The following is a 19,694-nucleotide window of genomic DNA, read 5'->3' on the forward strand; positions in this document are numbered from 1 at the left end:
GAGCTGAAAGGAAGGATTCATTCATTGTGGAAGAAAAAATGATTTCTTTATTAACATTTCCATCAAAGAAATTCAAATTATATTCAACACCACATGGGGATGAATGCAACATCGCTTTATAAAAGCATTCCAATTTGTTCGTGTTCAACAAACGTACATACGCACATTACTTTCTCCTTATTAAAGATACATAAACATGTGTTTCCTTCACAAAAGGCAGAAAACTCTCCCAAATGGGAGACGCATAAGGCACAGAGAGTGAAACCTAACACAAGGCCCTTTAGATGCTGTTGGAATGCCAACTCCCATCAGCCCCGGACAGCATAGCCGATGGTATGGGAAACCTCTGAAATCTCTCCCCGCTCAAAGATTGGAGTGTGGTACACACTATCAGAACAGCAGGGGATTCTCAGCCAGTGGAGCTAGGTTCCTGGAAGGTTCACTCAGAAAGTAGAAAAAGAAAGAAAGAAAAGACTAAAGCACTTTGATACAAATTACAGCGTCGAAACAAAAGCACCCCTTCTTCTGAAGGACAATATGAACAGAGAGTCAGGAAGTCTTTCAGTCTCCCAACAGATGCTGTTGGAAGCCCTCGGCAAGGCATCTGTATTGTCAGAAAGCTAAAACCACTTTCTTTCCTTTTCTAGACTGCCAAGGAAAAGACGCCCGCTCTCTGCCACAGCAGCCCATAAGAGCAGACAACTTCGCGCTCCTTCATTGTGAAGGGAAATGACTTTGCAAGAACATTTCTTGCGTCAACAAACAACCCAACTCTCCCCTCCTTGGAAATCAAATGCTTCCTACTTCTTAAAGAGGAATCGTAAAGATTCCTTTAGGTTTTATCTGAGCTTTTTCTTTCTTTTTCTTTGTAGGTGGTTATTCTACTGGAAGTCCATCCAGCTCCTCCTACCAAGGTCTCCAGAGCACCGTGGCGGGTGCTGGGGGCTTCTTGTTGGCAGCTTGTTTCTTGGGTGGGGCACGAGGAGATGGTGGCAGGCAGCCCATAGCAGGAGTGCCTGTCTGCACCCTTTCTGCGATCACGTGGACTTTGCAGAAGTGCTTAATCAGACGGGCTTGCGTTTCTCTCTTGGGCTCACAGAAGGAGAGGAAATGCAGCGCTTCCTTCAAGCAACGCAGGTAGCCAGTGTTGAAATCAAGCTCTAGATTCTTCTGGCTCAGTGCTAGAGAGATGAAATAATTTTTTTTATTATAAATTATTATATCAGATGCACAGATGTGAGCACAACTTATGGCTGCTTCTTTGACTATTTATACATTTAATGTGCATTGTTCCCCCTCCAAAAGAAAATCCTGCTAGCTGCAGTTTGCCCCTCACCAAGCTATAATTCGCGGCACCCTTAACAAGCTGTGGTTCCCAGGATTCGCCGGGGCAAGCTCTCAGTATAGTGCGGTAGTTAAGGGACTTGGATTTAGGCCGGGGGTGGGGGTATCTGTGGCTTCCTAGGTGTCATTGGACTACTTATGACCCAGTTAGCATGGACAATGGTCAAGGATGATGGGAGTTGTAGTCCAACAACTTCTGGAAGACCACAGGTTCTCCGGCCTTAGTCTAAATCCAACACTCTGCACTACCATACTATACTGAGGGACCTTTGGGCATATAATGCAGGAGAAGCATGCATCTGCCACAGGTCAACCAATTGTCCCTCCCTGAAGCATATACGGTATCTACATTTTCCCTGTGCCGCTTTTTTACACTTAAAAATGTGTTGTGCAAACTGGCCCCTGGACCTTGATCTGGGAAATCTAGCTAGGAAACAAATGACCCCACAACCCACAGCAGGCTCTGGCTTTCCACAATTCTCACTTACTCCTTGTATACAATTTTATTTTATTTTTGAAAGCAAATTTTGTCGAATGAATAAGATGCTACAGGTGCCATTCAAACCCCCTGCATACAAGTAACCTCAGGGACTTGTGGAACATTTGCCTGACAAGGCTTGGGTACCTAAGGATGGAAATCCCACACTCACCAGGAGCCTGAATTTGATGCTGCTGCTGCTTCAGGTAACTGACAGCCACTTCCAAGATATCTGCTTTCTCCAGCTTGGAGTTGGGCTGATGCCTCTGGAATTCTTTCTCGAGAAGGACCTTCAGCTGCTCAATGCTGCTGTTAATCCGATCGCGGCGCATTTTCTCAACCACTGGCTTCCTCAGCTGCAAAGGAGAAAGAAGGGAAAAGGCCTTTAAGCTTCACAAAGTCAATAAATAAAACCTATGCAACAGCATTCAGGGACCGCTGGCCATGCAGAATTTTCCACTGCCTGTCATTTGATTTTAGAATAGCAGAATTTACACCTTTGCATTAGGGGGTAATTGATCTCCTTGCTCCATTCTGTCTCCCCTCCACCTTCTAATCTAGCACATCTTAACTCACATTTGATGGTAATAGATACCTAGCTTTATAGACTAGATTTATCTAATCTATCTAAACTAGGGGTTCCCAAACTGGTGAATGGACCACTAATGGTCTCCAAGCATCATTTAGGTGATTCACTGCATGCCCACATTAAATATTCCTAGTGATTTTAAATTTCGTTGCTTCTTTTGTTTCTTATATTGTATTAAATAGCAGTACAGTCTGAATTCCATGGAATGCAAATTGTCATCCAATGCAACATAGGGAAATAAAAGAAGCATTAAAATTCATTTTTAATTTAGCACAGTGCATTACAGCTGCCACTACAGACAGAAAACTTAGTAAGCGGCCTGTCGAGACCCTCAGCAACTTGCAAGTGGTCCAGGAAGACAAAAAAGTTTGGCAACCATTGACCCATCCAGTTTAATATTCTGTTTAACTACCCACCCACTGAACAGCTCAATTTAATACCCCATCCATCCCATTTAATAATCATTCGTTGATCCACCCAGATAATCTATCCATTCATCCTTCAGTCTAATATTCTACCTACCCTTTTCTAAAATAACTGTATGTGCTCAACCCACACTTCCCTCTATCTACAGCCTTCCTTTCTGCTAGTGTAACCTTCTGCCTGACACACATACCCTGACATCAGTTCACACATACAAGCCAGTCCTTTGATTGATCTGCACTTGATGATGGACAGCTGAATGTGTGAACTGGCTCCCTTTTCATTGGGGAGGTGTTGCGGAAGAAGCAGAACATTGAAGCAGTGCGAGTACATCCTAAACGTTCTAACTTGTGGCGTTGCATCTGCACACATAAGACAATGAGGGATGGCAGCATGTGGGGACCAGCTCTAGAGTAATGACACCTCTGCCAAGACCGGCCTGCTGAAACCCTTGCCTACCTTGTTCTTCTCTTTCGCCAGCACCCTCTCTTCCTCCACGTGGACCATGCAGCTAGGAGCCATCCGTGACTCTGTCAGCCGAAGTCAGGCAGCTCTGGGTATTAGCTGTCTGACCCGAACGCAACCCTTCTGCTCCAAAGCTCTCCGCGGGCCTCTATTTATATCTGCCAGCAGCTCAGCAGCAATGTGAGTTTTGGGCTCCTTGGTGTTTCCCACAGTCACACAGCCAATCCCGGCACGCGGTCAGATAATAGAGGAGGCATCCCCTTAGTGCACGCTACATTGACCGTCAATGAGCCCCGAAGAGAATAGCCTTCTGCCTGTACCAACTGGTAGGGTACGCAAAGCCGCGCGGCAGGGCTGCCAGAGGATCTGGGAAAACCTCGCCGCCCCACCCCACCCCCCAGCTGCCTTGCCCAGGATCAATTGCATTCCAGAGTTTCAATCCCATGCCACGCACATCCATAGGTGGGGAAACAGTTTGCTGTTGAGTGTAAAAGTCTGAAGGGAAAAAGAAGAAGAAGCATATAGATCAGGAAGGTGGGAAAAGGAGAGTTAAAGTGGGCTTAGTTGTTGTTGTTGTTGTTGTTGTTATTATTATTTTATTAACTGGTTGATTGAATTTGTATTCTGCCCTTCATTTGTAGATCTCAGGGTAGTTTGTAACTTAAAATTGCAATATAAAAAAGGCAAATATTTATTCCTTGCATTTACAGAAGTAAAGCAATAAACGGAGTTGGAACAAAAGCCGTGATCACATAATTGTACAGTTGGAAGGGATCCCTAGGGTCATCAGTCCAACCCTAGGAATCACGGCTAAAGAATTCCTGGCCAATGGCTGCCCAACCTCTGTTTAAAAACCACCAGTGGAGGAGAGTGTGCCACCATCCAAGGTAGTATGAATCAGGACACTTGGGCTGCATACACATGACTTCTCCCACACGAATCCTGGGAATGGTAGCTTGCTACGAGTGCTGGGAACTGTAGCTCTGAAAGGCAGTGAACTACGGTTCCCATGATTCTTTGGCGGGAGCCATGGGCTTGATATCTATGATGCGTGCACAGACTTTAGTGACTGAGCTGTGGGAGTGGGGCTGATAATGCCAAGGTTGCAGGTTTGATCAATGTTTGGGACAGCTGCATTTTCCTGTCAGACTAAGATGGCCCTCAGGTGGTCTTCCAACTGTACAATTCCATGATCTTATGATTCTATGAAATGCCGCTGTCCGTCTCCTGTCCCTGGTCAAGGTGCATATATATATTCAAAACATAAGAAAGCTACTTTATACTGAGTCAGGCTATTGACTTTTGTGTGCTGAAGGTCCCAGATTCAATTCTCAGCATCTCCTTCAGATGTTTTCTAATGGTTGTATAGTTACTTACCTCCTTGGCTCAGGGGTTGCATAATTCCATACCCTCCAACATTTCTCTGGTGAAAATAGGGACATCTTAAGGAAAATCAGGGGACGCGGGTGGCGCTGTGGGTAAAACCTCAGCGCCTAGGACTTGCCAATCGTATGGTCGGTGGTTCGAATCCCCGTGGCGGGGTGAGCTCCCGTCTTTCGGTCCCAGCTCCTGCCCACCTAGCAATTCGAAAGCACTCCTAAGTGCAAGTAGATAAATAGGTACTACTTTATAGCGGGAAGGTAAATGGCGTTTCTGTGTGCTGTGCTGGTGCTGGCTCGCCAGAGCAGCTTCGTCACGCTGGCGGAAGTTTCTCCGGACAGCGCTGGCCCCCGGCCTCTTAAGTGAGATGGCTGCACAACCCTAGAGTCAGACACAACTGGCCCGTACGGGCAGGGGTACCTTTACCTAAGGAAAATCAGGACATTTTGGGATCAAATCAGAAACCAGGACAGCTTCTGTAAATCCAGGACTTTGGCCTTTGACCTTTGGCCAGTCACTGCCTCTCAGCCTAACCTACTTCACAGGGCTGTTGTAGTGATTAATTGAGGAAGGGGAGAACCATGTACACACACCACCTTGAGTTTGTTGGAGAAAAGGATGGGATGTAAATGCAAATCATCGATAAATAAAACCGAGTATAAGATACATATATTAGCAGGGAATGCTAGGCACCACCTTGGACCTTTTTAGAAACCCACGAATACTGTGGTTTGAAAAATCGATAGTGTCATTTGTGAGTTTGGATCTGCAACGCCAAGAAATCAGGTGGAGCCACACAAAAGCTATGTTTCAAAACAGTGCCTGGCATATATGATTGTTTTTGTTTTAATGTTGTCTTGTAAGTTGCTTTGAGTTCTCCTTTCTGGAAAAAAGTGACTAAATATTAATAAAGAACAATATTAAGTTACCATTTTTTTACTGTAGCGTTGAGATGTATTCAAGGTTTCTGTGAGGTAAAAAAAGCAACAAAAGAGCTGAGAGCTGAAGGAACTCTGAAGTTAGACTCAAAGACGCCCCAGGACCACTTCCTAATTTAAAAGAAGAGAGCAGGGAGAAAGACTAAAATGATCTCTGTTTTATAACAGGTCATTGTCAAAGAGGCAAAGAGAGTGAGGGAAAGAGCCGGCTCCATCGTAATCATTGTCAGAGTCTGAATGAGCTTATCTCTTTGTCCAAGACAGATGTTGAGTAGAGGCCTGTGTTTCTATCCCCTACATTTTGTGGGAAAGCTGAGAGCTGAGTCATCTCAAGACCACTTGGAGCTTTTCAAGGGGGATTTTTTTTAAAAAAGAAAAAAAGAAAATGCAATAACAACAAAATGATACGAGGTGGAGGCAGGCAGCAGACGTTCGCTACCATTGACCATCTCTCTGCCCCATCTCTCTCTCTCTCTCTCTGTGACATTGTGTGTCAGATCTTCAGAGCAAAAACCATGGGAATTCGCTACCTGTACCTGAGGGTTATGGGTATTGTAAGAGGTTTCTTTTCTTTTTATTAAAAATAAATAAATAAATAAATAAATAAAGAAATAAAATGATTGTTTTGATGGATAGCCCACCCTGTCACAAGGATCTGGGACAGATTATGGCAAAATAAAACAAAACAAGCCATCCAGTCCAAGAAATCTCAGCCAGATGGGCAGGGTATAAATAATAAATTATTAGGATTATGATTGTGACCCTCCAAGTCTTGCTATCTGCCCCTTGGGTCTCTCCCCAGGTTACATCGCTTCCTTAGTCACATCCCCCAGGCCAAAACTCTTACCAGCCATGCTTCAAAACCCTCTCCTTAAGTGTTTTTGCCTGGCTGGAATATGCCATTGAATAATGCTTTTTCTTGCTTGCCCAGACGGAGGTTGTAGAAACTATTGCACCATAACAAAGGTAAAACTTACATCCATCGCTCAGCCTGGTACTTTTCCCTCTGGCCCTGACCACCCCTGGGAAGTGGCCCCCGGAATGTGGCCCAGAAGGGAACACACACACACACACAAAACCATTTTGACTTATTTTTAAAAGCAATTAAGCTGCATAGAAATGTTATGAAATAAACAAACAAACCTATGCCTCCTTTTCTTTACATAGGGCATTCCGCCTGGGTTTGCAGGGGCCTGATCCGTGGTGGGGTGGACTAGCAGTTACTCCTGTCTCCTCCCCAATACCTGTAATTCTTCTGGAAGGATGTTATTTCATGAAGGGAGGGAATGTAAGGGAGAAGCACTGGATGGGTGAGGTTCACCCTTCCCAAACTCCAAATTTGACAACCCTACCCAGAAATTTACAGAGTGGCTTCTGAATGGGTGGGAGATGGGAGTTTGCAACAGCTTTATCTAATTTTAATCTGAGCATTGTGTGTGTCATCTATCCATCTGCCTGCCTGCCTGAATTCCTACAATAATATAATCATACAATCATATAATGCAATCATGCAAAGACAATGATACACACACCAACACATTTATAAAGTGGTACCTTGGTTATCAAACTTAATCCGTTCCAGGTCTGTTCCAAAACCAAAGCGTTCCAAAACCAAGGCATGCTTTCCCATAGAAAGTAGTGCAAAATGGATTAATTCGTTCCAGACTTTTAAAAACAACCCCTAAAACAGCAATTTAACATGAATTTCACTATCTAATGAGACCATTGATCCATAAAATGAAAGCAATAAACAATGTACTGCAGTCACACAATCAATCAATCAGTATCTGAACTGGGTTCCACACAGTCACACACACACACACACACACAGACAGACACAAAGTGCCACAAAAACAGACAGACCTCAGCGTAACACTCAAAACGGAAGTGTGGCACTCAAATCGGAAGCATAACACTCAAAACGGAGCAAGTTCGGCTTCTGAAAAACGTTCACAAACCGGAACACTTACTTCCAGGTTTGCAGTGTTTGGTTTCCAAGTTGTTTGAGTATCAAGGCGTTTGAGAACCAAGGTACCACTGTAACCTGCTCTTCATCCAAAGGGGCTGCACACCCAATGCCTGTCTCATTTTGTGTTCACAACAACCCTGTGAAGTAGGCAGGTTAGGCCTAAAAAGCTGGTGACTTGCCAGAGCTTCCTTACGGAGCCTGATGGCTGAGAAGGAATTTGAACTCGGGTCTTTTCCCGGGCCTAGTCTACCAGGCCACATTGGCTGCCGCTGCCAAACCGTGTTGAGCAGGCTCCGACCCTTTTCTGAGAGGGAAGGCGAAGATTGACAGCTAGCTCATTCACAAAGCTGGTTAAAGCGCCAGCGGCAGTGTCAAAGAGTGTTTCCCTCCCACCTTGGAAGTGACAGCCCCTGACCCTCATTGCCGGATTGTAACTACTAACCAGATGGTCTTTTGGGAGTTGGGTGTCCCCCTCCTCCTCCTCTAATGCATTCAGGCCCAAGCACCATCACTAATGTCACCCGTAGTGGCGAGGCACACGTCTATTGTCTGAGCGAGGAGGGGGAAAGTGTGGGAAACTCAGCGGAACTCAAACCCACACAGCCTGGTGCTAATAACTCCTTTGTGGGGCATGAATGTGCCATGAACTCACGTGGTTCTTTCAGCCAGGGCTGGAGGCGAGGGGGGGGGAAGGTGGTGGAAGGCAAGGGACTCGGATAAGTTTTTCTCAAGGGTTCTTATTTGTCAAGGAGGGATCCAGGGAGTTAAAGGAGGGGAGGCACGCGATGGCAAGCATTTGCAAAACTGAAGCGCATTAAGTTGAACTGTGGAACTCGCTTCCACAGGAGCCGGCGAGAGCTGACATCGGATGGCCTGAAAAGAGGATTTGACAAATCCATGGAGGAGATGGAGACTAGCCACGATGGCTGTGCTCTGCCACCACAGTTGGACGCAGCTATGCTTCTGAATGGGGATGCGGGTGGCGCTGTGGGTTAAACCACAGAGCCTAGGACTTGCCGATCAGGAGGTCAGCGGTTCGAATCCCTGCGACGGGGTGAGCTCCCATTGCTCGGTCCCTGCTCCTGCCAACCTAGCAGTTCGAAAGCACGTCAAAGTGCAAGTAGAGAAATAGGTACCGCTCTGGCAGGAAGGTAAACGGTGTTTCTGTGCGCTGCTCTGGTTCGCCAGAAGCAGCTTAGTCATGCCGGCCACATGACCCGGAAGCTGTACGCTGGCTCCCTTGGCCAATAAAGCAAGGTGACCGCCGCAACCCCAGAGTCGGTCACAACTGGACCTAATGGTCAGGGGTCCCTTTACCTTTATGCTTCTGAATACCAGTTGCTGGAGGGCCGGTGTGGTGTAGTGGTTAAGAGCGGTAGACTCGTAATCTGGTGAACCGGGTTTGCTTCCCCGCTCCTCCACATGCAGCTACTGGGTGACCTTGGGCTAGTCACACTTCTCTGAAGTCTCTCAGTCCTGCTCACCTCACAGAGTGTTTGTTGTGGGAGAGGAAGGGAAAGGAGAATGTTAGCTGCTTTGAGACTGCTTCAGGTAGTGATAAAGCGGGATATCAAATCCAAACTCCTCCTCCTCCTGGTGGAAGCTGGTGGAGGCAGTGGGGTGGGCGGGATCCCCACAGGGGTGCTAACTCTTGGTGTTCCTCTGCCTGAGATGGCTGCCTTAGCCGACCTCATAGTGATGGTTGCAGGGGGTTTGAGGGCTGGTGCAGGGCATCTGGTTGGCCACTGTGAGAACAGGAAGCTGGTCTAGATGCGTCTTCTCCAGAAGATTCTTCTTAAATCTTGACCCATCAAGCTCTTTGTGTCTCAGGAGGACCCCAATATCTCCTAAAATGTATCTCCCGGGGTAAACTTGCCAGGACCCTTAGATGTTTTCCTTGGAGGCCCTTCTCCAGGTTCAGCCTCTGAGCGACGTTTGGAAGGTGGCAACATGGGACAGCAAGGCCTTGTCAGGGGTGGTGTTTCCTCATCTCCTCCATGAGGTCTTGAAGGGCTGTCCCTTGGAAGATGCAGCAGCAAGAATTGTATTCTGCAGCTCCAGAGGGTATGACCTGAACCAGTGGATTTGTATTACAAGAATGGTGATTCTGACCAAAAATTCAGAAGAGCTTTCAGAGGGTAAGACTGTTCAACAGTGGACTCCTTCAGAAGGTGGTGGGCTCCCCTTCAGTGGAGGAAGGTTGGATGGTCACCTATCAGGGATTCTTTAGCTGTGGTTCCTTCATTGCAGGGGGACGGACTAGGTGACTCCTGGAATTCCTTCCAACTCCACACTTCAATGAGCGGATGACATTTTCATGAAGACTTTTTAAAAAATGCAATCTTAATGTAGAAATGTGGGGAATTGAGTAAGGGTAGAAAAACGAGAAACCGAGAAGAATCAAAAGTGACAAATTTGATTTCTTTCCTTGAGCTTGAACTGGCTGCCTTGCAAGGCCCCCTCAGTGATCCAAAAAAAAACTATGTGTTACAGCTGAAATGAATCCTACACTACTGTTGCTAATGGGCATGGCTAACTTAGGTTTGTTAATTTCAACGGATCTGCTCTGAGTAGAATTTAATTGGCTACAACCATATCAAATCCATCATATCTCTCTCTCTCTCTCTCTCTCTCTCTCTCTCTCTCTCTCTCTCTCTCTTAATCTAGCTATCATCTATCTATATCTATCTATCATCTATCTATCTATCTATCTATCTATCTATCTATCTATCTATCTATCATCTATCTATCTATCATCTATCTATCTATCTATCTATCTATCTATCTATCTATCTATCTATATCATCTATCTATCATCTATCTATATCATCTATCTATATCATCTATCTATCTATCTATCTATCTATCTATCTATCTATCTATCATCTATCATCTATCTATCTATATCTATCTATCATCTATCTATCATCTATCTATCTATCTATCTATCTATCTACCTACCTATCTATCATCTATCTATCATCTATCATCTATCTATCTATCTATATCTATCTATCTATCTATCTATCTATCTATCTATCTATCTATCTCTATCTATCTATCTATCTATCTATCTATCTATCTATCTATCATCTATCTATCATCTATAAATAAAATGGACTACGTCCCTAATTAATGCTCCATTCACTAGTTCAGCACTTACTGTGTGACACACTGGATTCTACCGTATGCAAAGAAAATCCATATAAGTTACCCATGTCTATTTCATAGAATCATAGAATTGAAAGGGAACCCCAAGGGTCATCTACTCCAACCCCCTGCAATGCAGGAATCTCAGCTCAAGCTTCCATGACAGAAGGCCATCCAACCTCTGCTTAAAAGAACCTCCAAGGAAGGAGATTCAATGGAGATTCTGCTCAGCGTAGGGTCAAGCGTTGGGTGCAACCCACAGCCCTTTCCGGAAGGCTGATGAGGCTTTGAAGGTGTGTGTCTCCCACACTTCTGGCTTAGCAGCAAAGCCCTGAACAAGGAACAAGAGGGTGGGAAGCTTCTGTTTAAATGCACCTCTCGGGGCCATTCATTCTCCCCCCCCCCCACCCTGCATGCGTCTCTGCCCACCCCCCTCTTTCCTCTAACTCGCAGAAATTCCCACAAGCCCTGTCTATTGGGTGTACAAGAGGGATTTATTATTTCCTGGTTTATTGACTCTGAAAGGCCCCAGGGATTACGGCTGCTTTGCACATGAATCGCCGGAGTGTGTTGTACAAAAGGCCGGGGCTGTGGGATAATGTATTTGGATGTGGGAAAGAGCTGACCCTCCGAGATAGCAGGCTGGTGCCTGATGGTAGGAATCAATTATGTTTCAAAGGAACACATTGCTCTGGGGGTATAAGCAGGGGGAGAGCCAACATTAGAGGGAGCCCTCCCCATCCCTACAAGCCCCTTCCACCCCCTCCCCTCCCAGTAACGACCAAAAAAGAAAGCATTTACATGCACATATAAATTACGTTTCCGGATCTCTCTCTGCTGTCTTTGAAATTTCTTTTGAAGCTAAATCTCTCCCTCTCTGATATATAAGGTGCACAGCTCTCCATATCCTGAAGGGCAGATAAAATGCCCCCTGTTGCAAAATTGTGGTCGCAGCCCCCTACAACTATTAAACTCCCTCAGGAGGCAGTGAGGGCCACCAACCTAGGTGGCTTCAAAAGAGGATTGGACAAATTCATGGAGGAGAGGGATACCGAGAGCTACTAGTCATGATGGCTATGCCCTGCCTCAACACTTGGAGGCAGCGATGCTTCTGAAGCTGGAAAGTACTTGGAGGCAGCGATGTTTCTGCTGGAAACCACAGGACGGGAGAGGGCTCTCATGCTTGGATCCTGCTTGTAGTGTTCCCACAGGCATCTGGTTGGCCACTGTGAGAACAGGATGCTGGACTTAGATGGGCCATTGACTTGATCCAGTAGCCTCTTCTCATGTTCACATGTTCTTCATGCTTGCACAACCAGAGCTCTGAGCTATACACAATTCAGATTTAGCAAAGTTGGTAAAGGTAAAGGGACCCCTGGCCATTAGGTCCAGTCGTGGCCGACTCTGGGGTTGCGGCGCTCATCTCGCTTTATTGGCTGAGGCAGCTGGCGTACAGCTTCCGGGTCATGGGGCCAGCATGACTAAGCCACTTCTGGCGAACCAGAGCAGCGCACGGAAACGCCGTTTACCTTCCCACCAGAGTGGTACCTATTTATCTACTTGCACTTTGACGTGCTTTCGAACTGCTAGGTTGGCAGGAGCTGGGACCGAGCACCGGGAGCTCACCCCGTCATGGGGATTCGAACTGCCGACTTTCTGATCGGCAAGTGCCAGGCTCTGTGGTTTAACCCACAGTGCCACCCACGTCCCATAGCAAAGTTGGTACTAATTCCCAAACAAGGCAAAGCCACATGGGAGGTTTCTGCAACCGCAACACTTCTGAAGCACAAGGTCAGTTTGCATTTGTAGATAGGAGAATACTTTCCTCCAACTTTTTCTTCCAGTGGGTTAGTGTGTGGTGCTGATGATGCCAAGGTTGCAGGTTCAATCCCCATAGGGGACAGAAGCATATTCCTGCATTGCAGGAGGTCGGACTAGATGATCCTCATGGTCTCTTCCAACACTACAATTCTATGATTCTAAGATCATCGACAATATGGATATATTTGTGTTAGCTGACCAATGGGAACTGCCTGCAACTTTCCCACCTTCCTTATTCCTTTAGCTCTTGCAAGAAATCTATGGGATAGTGCAGAGGATGAATTAAGATGATAAGAATGGCCAATGGCCTGTCTAGTCCAGCATCCTGTTCTCACACTGGCCAGCCAGGTGCCTCTGGGAAACCTGCAAGCAGGATCTGAGCACAAGAGCCCTCTCTCGTCCTGTGGTTTCCAGCAACTATGTAATGGGGATGTGGGTGGTGCTGTGGTCTAAACCACTGAGCCTCTTGGGCTTGCCGATCAGAAGGTCAGCGGTTCGAATCCCCATTATGGGGTGAGCTCCTGTTGCTCTGCCCCAGCTCCTGTCAACCCAGCAGTTAGAAAGCATGCCAGTGCAAGTAGATAAATAGGTACCACGAAGTGGTTTAGTCATGCTGGTCACATGACCTGGAAAGCTGTCTGTGGACAAACGACGGCTACCTCAGCCTGAAAGCGAGATGAGTGCTTCAACCCCATAGTCGCCTTTGACTGGACTTAACTGTCCAGGGGTCCTTTACTCTTTTTTAAAAAAACCTTTCCAGCAACTGATATTCAGAAGCATTGCTTAACCCCATCTGGCTGCAAATCCTGGTGTCACTCACCTCCTAATTTTGCCATTGGAAAGAATGACAGCTGTGTATGTGTGTATTAATAATCTAAATCAGATTTGTCTAGACTTAAGAACCAGAAAAGGAAGTTGAGGGAAGTCCCAGGGGGTTGGGGTTGATATTGTATTTTGTTTTTGAAATAATGCCAATTGTGACTGATAAAATTGTAAAATTTAATAAGACGTATTTAAAATAAATAAATCTGATTTGTCTGATTTTCCCCATTATGCTACTCTCTGGCATCCTTGGACTTGCTGGCATCCCTCCCTCCCTCCCTCCCTCCCTCCCTCCCTCCCTCCCTCCCTCCCTCTGTGTGTGTGTGTGTGTGTGTGTGTGTGTGAGAGAGAGAGAGAGAGAGAGAGAGAGAGAGAGAGAGGGGTCCTTTTTACCTCCACTTTCTCAGCCTGTGTGCCTGTCAGTCAATGCAGCAGCCAGAACAAAGGACGTGTGTCTTTGGAAACTATCATGGGGGGGGGGGAGTGATGGTTTCAGCGTAGCTGGACAGGTGGGTCTTGCAGGGATGTCAAAGAATTTGTGGACGTGCTCACTGAGCAGTAAGGCAGGGCGATTCCCACGAAAGGCAGATGGTGGCTTCCAGTAAGGAGAGAAGAAGAGAGGGAAGCCAGAAAACCCAGTTTTTAAGTGGGCTATATGCACAAGACCTGCGTGTGTGTTGATATTTGAAAGCAGGAGGTCTATGACCCAGCCTGTATGGCAGTGAAGGAGGAGGGGCAGGTGTTGAAAGTTCTTTCACATCATGTGGTTCAAGAGAACCCCACTTTTCTTGGACAGCACTGCATGGTCAAGAGTTTACAAATGAGGACGTGCATTCAAACACATCTGCACATCCCCTGTATTCCCTCGCACAGGAACCAACAGTGCTCAGGCCTGGAGTTTATGTTTCTTGTAACCGAAATAGAGCTGCTAAACCAGCAGATCATAGAATTGTAGAGTTGGAAAGGACCTAAAGGGTCATCTAATCCAACCCCCTGCCCTGCAGGAATCTCAGCTAAACCATCAAACCTCTGCTTTAAAAGCTCCAAGGAAGGAGAGTCCACAACCTCACCTTCTTCCAAGAATTCAAGCATGAGATGAGTTTCTTTGATCACACCGGAAGTCTGAAAGCCAGTGTGGTGCAGTTCTTAGCATGTGGCACTAGGGCTAGACAAGGGTTCAAAACCTTGCGCAGCCTTGTTGGGAAATCTTGGCTCATCTCTGCCTCTCAATGTTGTGGAGATTAAATGAGGAGGCAGAGAACCACACACATCACCTTGAACTCCTTGGGAGAAGGCTGCAATATATGTAATTGCAATGAAATGAAATATGTAAAATAAAAATATAAAAGGATCTGTAAAACCAGGGGCGGGGGGAAGACCTCAGACATGGAGGGCCAAATGTAGCCATCTCCACTCGCAGACCCTCCAAGTGTTGCTATTTTCCAGGGACAGTCCCGGATTTACAAAAAATGGCCCAAGGACTCAGCTAATACAACTGCAAATAAAACATTTTAAGTGTGTTGTAAAGTGCATTATGCAAATGTGACACTAGATGGCGATGGTGAGCTATGGCAAATTAAATTTATTTTTTGAAACTTTTTTTTAAAAAAAAGCATTTTCACAGCACTTTTTATATGTGTCTAGATCCCCCCCCCCCAGTTTCTGATCTGATCCCAAAATGTCCCGCTTTTCTTTAGAACATCCATATTTTCACTGGAGAAATGTTGGAGGGTATTGAGTTATGCCACCCCTGAGCCAAGGAGATATATAAGACACCTGAAAGCAGCCTTGTATAGGGAAGGCTTTTTTAAAAATGTTTATTGTTTCATTATATTTTTATATATATTGGAAGCAACCCCGTCAGATGTGCGGGGTATAAATACAGTGGTACCTCGGGTTAAGAACTTAATTCGTTCTGGAGGTCTGTTCTTAAACTGAAACTATTTAATCTGAAGCACCACTTTAGCTAATGGGGCTTCCTGCTGCCACTGCACCGCCGCTGCACAATTTCTGTTCACATCCTGAAGCTAAGTTCTTAACCTGAGGTAATTTTTCTGGGTTAGCGGAGTCTGTAACCTGAAGCGTATGCAACCTGAAGCATATGTAACCCGAGGTACCACTGTAATAACATTATTATTATTATTATTATTATTATTATTATTATTATTAAATAGGATGTCTCCCTATTTTCATCAGAGAAATGTTGGAGGGTTATGTACCTGGTCTCCACAGGCCACACCCCTTTTCTCAAGCCACGCCTCTTGCTGGCCCTGCTCTGCATCCTGCCTGGCTGGAATGTGGCTGTCAACTCTGATCGTTCCTCTTGCATGTCTAGATGGGTGGACAGAGATGGGTGTCCATGCGTGTGCGGGAACGAGCCTACTGCACAAAGGCAAAATTTGCATCCATTGCTCTGCCCGTCTCCACCCCTGTTCCCTCCACTCCAAACGCTGGTGTGTGTGGCCCTCAAGAAGCTCCCTAGATGGCAATGTGGCCCTTTGTCAGTAGAAGGTCCTGTGTTAAACCATCAGATGCTCTCCTTCTCTTCCTCCTCCTCCTCTGCCGCCGTTCCCATCCCCTGCCAGATGTTAAGCCCTCCAGAGATAAAGGCAGGGACTTCCCAAAATGTCTCAGCCCGGCTTGACAGCTCTTGATCAATGGCCCCAGCCCCACACAGTAAATGCTATGCAGATGGCCTACCCAAAGCAAGGCTCCCTTCGCCCCGGCACAAAGGAAAGTCAAACAGCATTTCTAATTCAGCTTGTAGCTTGGCACACTTCCTTTTTACGGAGGCCTTCAATGCCTTGAATAGGGACGCAGTGTGGGAAACTCAAATCCACTCCACACTCACAGTCCAGGGCCTCAGTTACACATCTGCCTGCGGCCGTCAGGCATGAGGAGGGTGGGGAGAGTGGGGAATCAGATTAAACTGGCCAAGGAGGGGAAGAGGAGGGGGCTGGAAGGGTAATAACAGTGAGGCGAAACCGCAGGAGGAATTTCACAAGGACAGTTATTGCTAATCTTTATTATTAAACGCCAGTTTTGTTTGCTTGGTCTACAGGCCACAAATATCAGAAACAGTGGCTTGTGCTTTAAGCTGGTCCTACTCATAGTAGGCCCATTGAAACCAATGGGTATGGTTCATTGAGTCCCGTTACTGTCCTGTGGGTCTACTCTGAGTAGGACTTGGTTGGGCATAAGTTATAAACACCAAATACAGCATGGGGGCTGTTTCCAGCTAAATCCCACTACCACCCAGGGCAGGCCTAATGGGGCTACCCTAGCCCAGCCCATTGATTCCAGTGGTTCTCCTTGGATAAGAATTAGAACTGGATAGAATCGATGGTTTTCATGGCAGCTGCTGCAGAGAGGAAAGCAACCGCCACAATGTACATGGTCGGAGGAGGTACCTCTTGAAATAGAAAGCCAGCTATCAAAAATAGTTTCAAAATACTGGCGATTATGACTCAGAGCTCATCTTCCCTTTAAGAATTGTGAGCCTGGGATGGGGAAGAAGTGCAATTCAGACCACATTTCGATGTCAAATATTTCAAACCTGCACCCATCAACAGGACCTCTGCTGACAAGTGTAAGGCCCAAGATGATTGACACTGGGGAAGACAATGTTTTAGGTGTTGGGGTCACAAGTGGTTTTAGACAGGGCTATTTCTCTAGGAAAAGAGATCTGGGAATTTACTATGAACGCCTCCCTTGTTCTCTTATAATGGCAATGGCGCCCACCTGAGAGATGCCGGAACTGAGTTCCGGCTCAAAAAAGAGAGAAAAAGCCCTGGTTTTAGCCACTACCAGTGCTGGCTGGTTCTCATTGGGGACTGTTTGGGCAGAAAGCAGGGAGACCAACAGTAGGGGGCGCCAGAGTCAATGACAGACAGAGCCAACAAATTCCAGTTTTGTCCCCTGCTGAGTAGTACAAGGGCAATTAACCCTGACTGAGAGGGGGAGAAGTAAGCAGAGGGCAGACTGAACTGGTAATAGTCTCTACTGAGCACTACTGTTGAATTTACCTGTGCCCGTGTAAAAGGCGAATTCCACGCTGGGAATCATTAGGAAAGGAGCCACAACTAAATCTGCCCATATCTTAATGCCATTATACAAATCCATGGTGTGGCCACACTTGGAATAGTACAGTGGTACCTCGGGTTACAGACGCTTCAGGTTACAGATTCTGCTAACCCGGAAGTAGTACCTCAGGTTAAAAACTTTGCTTCAGGATGAGAACAGATATCATGTGGCGGTGGTGCAGCGGCAGCGGGAGGCCCCATTAGCTAAAGTGGTACCTCAGGTTAAGAACAGTTTCAGGTTAAGAACGGACCTCCAGAAAGAATTAAGTTCTTAACCCGAAGTACCAGTTCTGGACGCCTCACCTCAAAAAGGATACTGGACAGCTGCGTATTCCTGCATTGCAGGGGGGCTGGATTAGATGATCCTGAGGGTCCCTTCCAACTATACAATTTTAGGCTTCTATTACCTCTTCCCCATCACATTAGGCTTTAAAAGAGGATTAGACAACTTGGTGGAGGTCAACAGCAGCCATTAGCTCAGCTAGTAATCTCAGGGTTGTGGGTTTGAGCCCCACTCTGAGTGAAATTTTCCTGTATCTCATCATTTCCCATCATCCCTAGCTAGCAAGACCAGTGGTCAGGGATGGTGGGAACCGTAGTTCAAAAACAGATGGAGACGCAAGGTTGGGAAACACAGGACTAGATGATGATCAGGGTTCCTTCCAACTCCAGAATTCTGTGATACCCTCACTATTGAAGGTGGCAGGTCTCTGAATATCAGTTGCCGTGAATCACAAGCAGGGAAAGTGCTTGTGTGCTCTGATCCTGCTTGCCAAAGAGCGCCTGATTGGCTACTGTGAGAACAGAATACTGGACTAGATGGGCCATTGGCTGGCCTGATCCAGAAGGCTGTTCCTATGTTCTTGTGGAGGTCTTCACTGTGAGCACGGCATTTTGTTCTTGTAGGTCAGCTGACAGAAAAAGAGGGCCTCTGGGAATAAGCAAAGTGCCTTCCCTAAAGTCACCTGGGATCAGACTTGGAATTCGCCACCGAGAGAGAAGAAACGGTGGAAGAAGACTGGAAGAAGTTTAAGGAATATTTGAAAAAATATGTTAATATTTAAACCTTTGGAAGTGGATATAGGCTGTAGGGTTAGAAATAGAAGAGAGGGTATTTTAAAATAGTATTATTTGTAAGTGATAAAATGTGAAGTTATTTTAAGTGTGATTAAAAAGAAATGGTTAGAAATTATGATACATGTAAACTGCTGAAAGATGAAGTAAAATGAAAATCAGGTAGGTGGGACTTGGGGAAGCCCACTTAACAATATTTAGAAAAATAAGGATATGAGAAGAATTTGTTTGTCTTTTCTGTTTGTGTTTATTATTTGTGTTATAAAATGAATAAAAAATTTTGAAGCAAAAAAAGAGGAATTCGCCACCCTGATGGCAGGGAAGGACCATAGATTAGCTCTGGAGCATACATAGAAAGCTTTAGGATCACCCCTTCGCAGCTCCAGGTAGGACTGAGAAGGACCCTTGCCTGGAACCCTGGATAGCTGCCACCATAGAGGGCAAAAACAAGTGAGAGGCGAATGGTTTGACTCAGTATAAAGCTGAATCCTCTGCTGATCCCTCTCTCAAAACCTGGCTTCCTAGCTCTCAAGCTTCGTAGCCTCATGGCTAAGGAGCTTATTCCTCTCTGGGCAGAGGAAGTTTGAAACCTCCTGCGTTTCCCACGCATTTTCTTAATGACATTCATCCTCTCCACCATGGACGTGTGCCTGTCCACAACAAGCACATTAGCCATGGTCCTTGACTCGCCATTGTGTTCAGTGGGAAAGAGCAAAGTCCCAGAAGACCATCTGGGAAGTAGCTCCCAACAAGACAGCAACTCACTCTCTCTCTCTCTTTTTGCGGGGGGTTTGGGGGAGGTTTGACTATGCGGTAAATCTCCTTTTTAAAAAGGAGGGGAACATCTGGCAGGGATTGCAGAAGGGACGGGCACTTTGTAGCGGCGCTTTCTCAAGGCTTGTTATCACCATCGCCGGGGTTTCGCAATCAAGGCGCCAGCAGCCACACGCCAACGCACGCGATAGGCAAATCTGTCCTCCGCGATCCTCCTTTCTCCCATCTTAAATTCAGCTTCCCACACCATAATACGTTGCTTTTTAAAGTCATGAAAATTCATCAGCAATTTAGCACTCATATATGCATTTGGTAGGCACTTTTGCCTGATGTACACAATTATTTTTTTTGCACAAGCCATTTCCCCCTAATACAATGCAGATTT

General features: G+C 46.1%; 1 protein-coding gene across 1 annotated transcript; it reads right to left on the bottom strand.

Annotated features, from left to right (window-relative positions):
• Nucleotides 1–896: 896 nt before the first annotated feature.
• Nucleotides 897–3,413, bottom strand: LOC310850159 (transcription factor HES-5-like). The gene is made up of 3 exons (XM_083751273.1): nucleotides 3,294–3,413; nucleotides 1,995–2,178; nucleotides 897–1,181 (listed from the first exon to the last, which is right to left on the bottom strand). The coding sequence occupies exons 1-3, from the start codon at nucleotides 3,354–3,356 to the stop codon at nucleotides 907–909; spliced, it is 522 nt and encodes a 173-aa protein (XP_083607399.1). The 5' UTR covers nucleotides 3,357–3,413; the 3' UTR covers nucleotides 897–906.
• Between the last annotated feature and the right edge of the window lie 16,281 nt (nucleotides 3,414–19,694).

The sequence above is a fragment of the Podarcis gaigeae genome (genome assembly GCF_964106915.1).
Source record: "Podarcis gaigeae genome assembly, chromosome: 8".
NCBI classification, from domain to species: Eukaryota; Metazoa; Chordata; class Lepidosauria; order Squamata; family Lacertidae; genus Podarcis; species Podarcis gaigeae.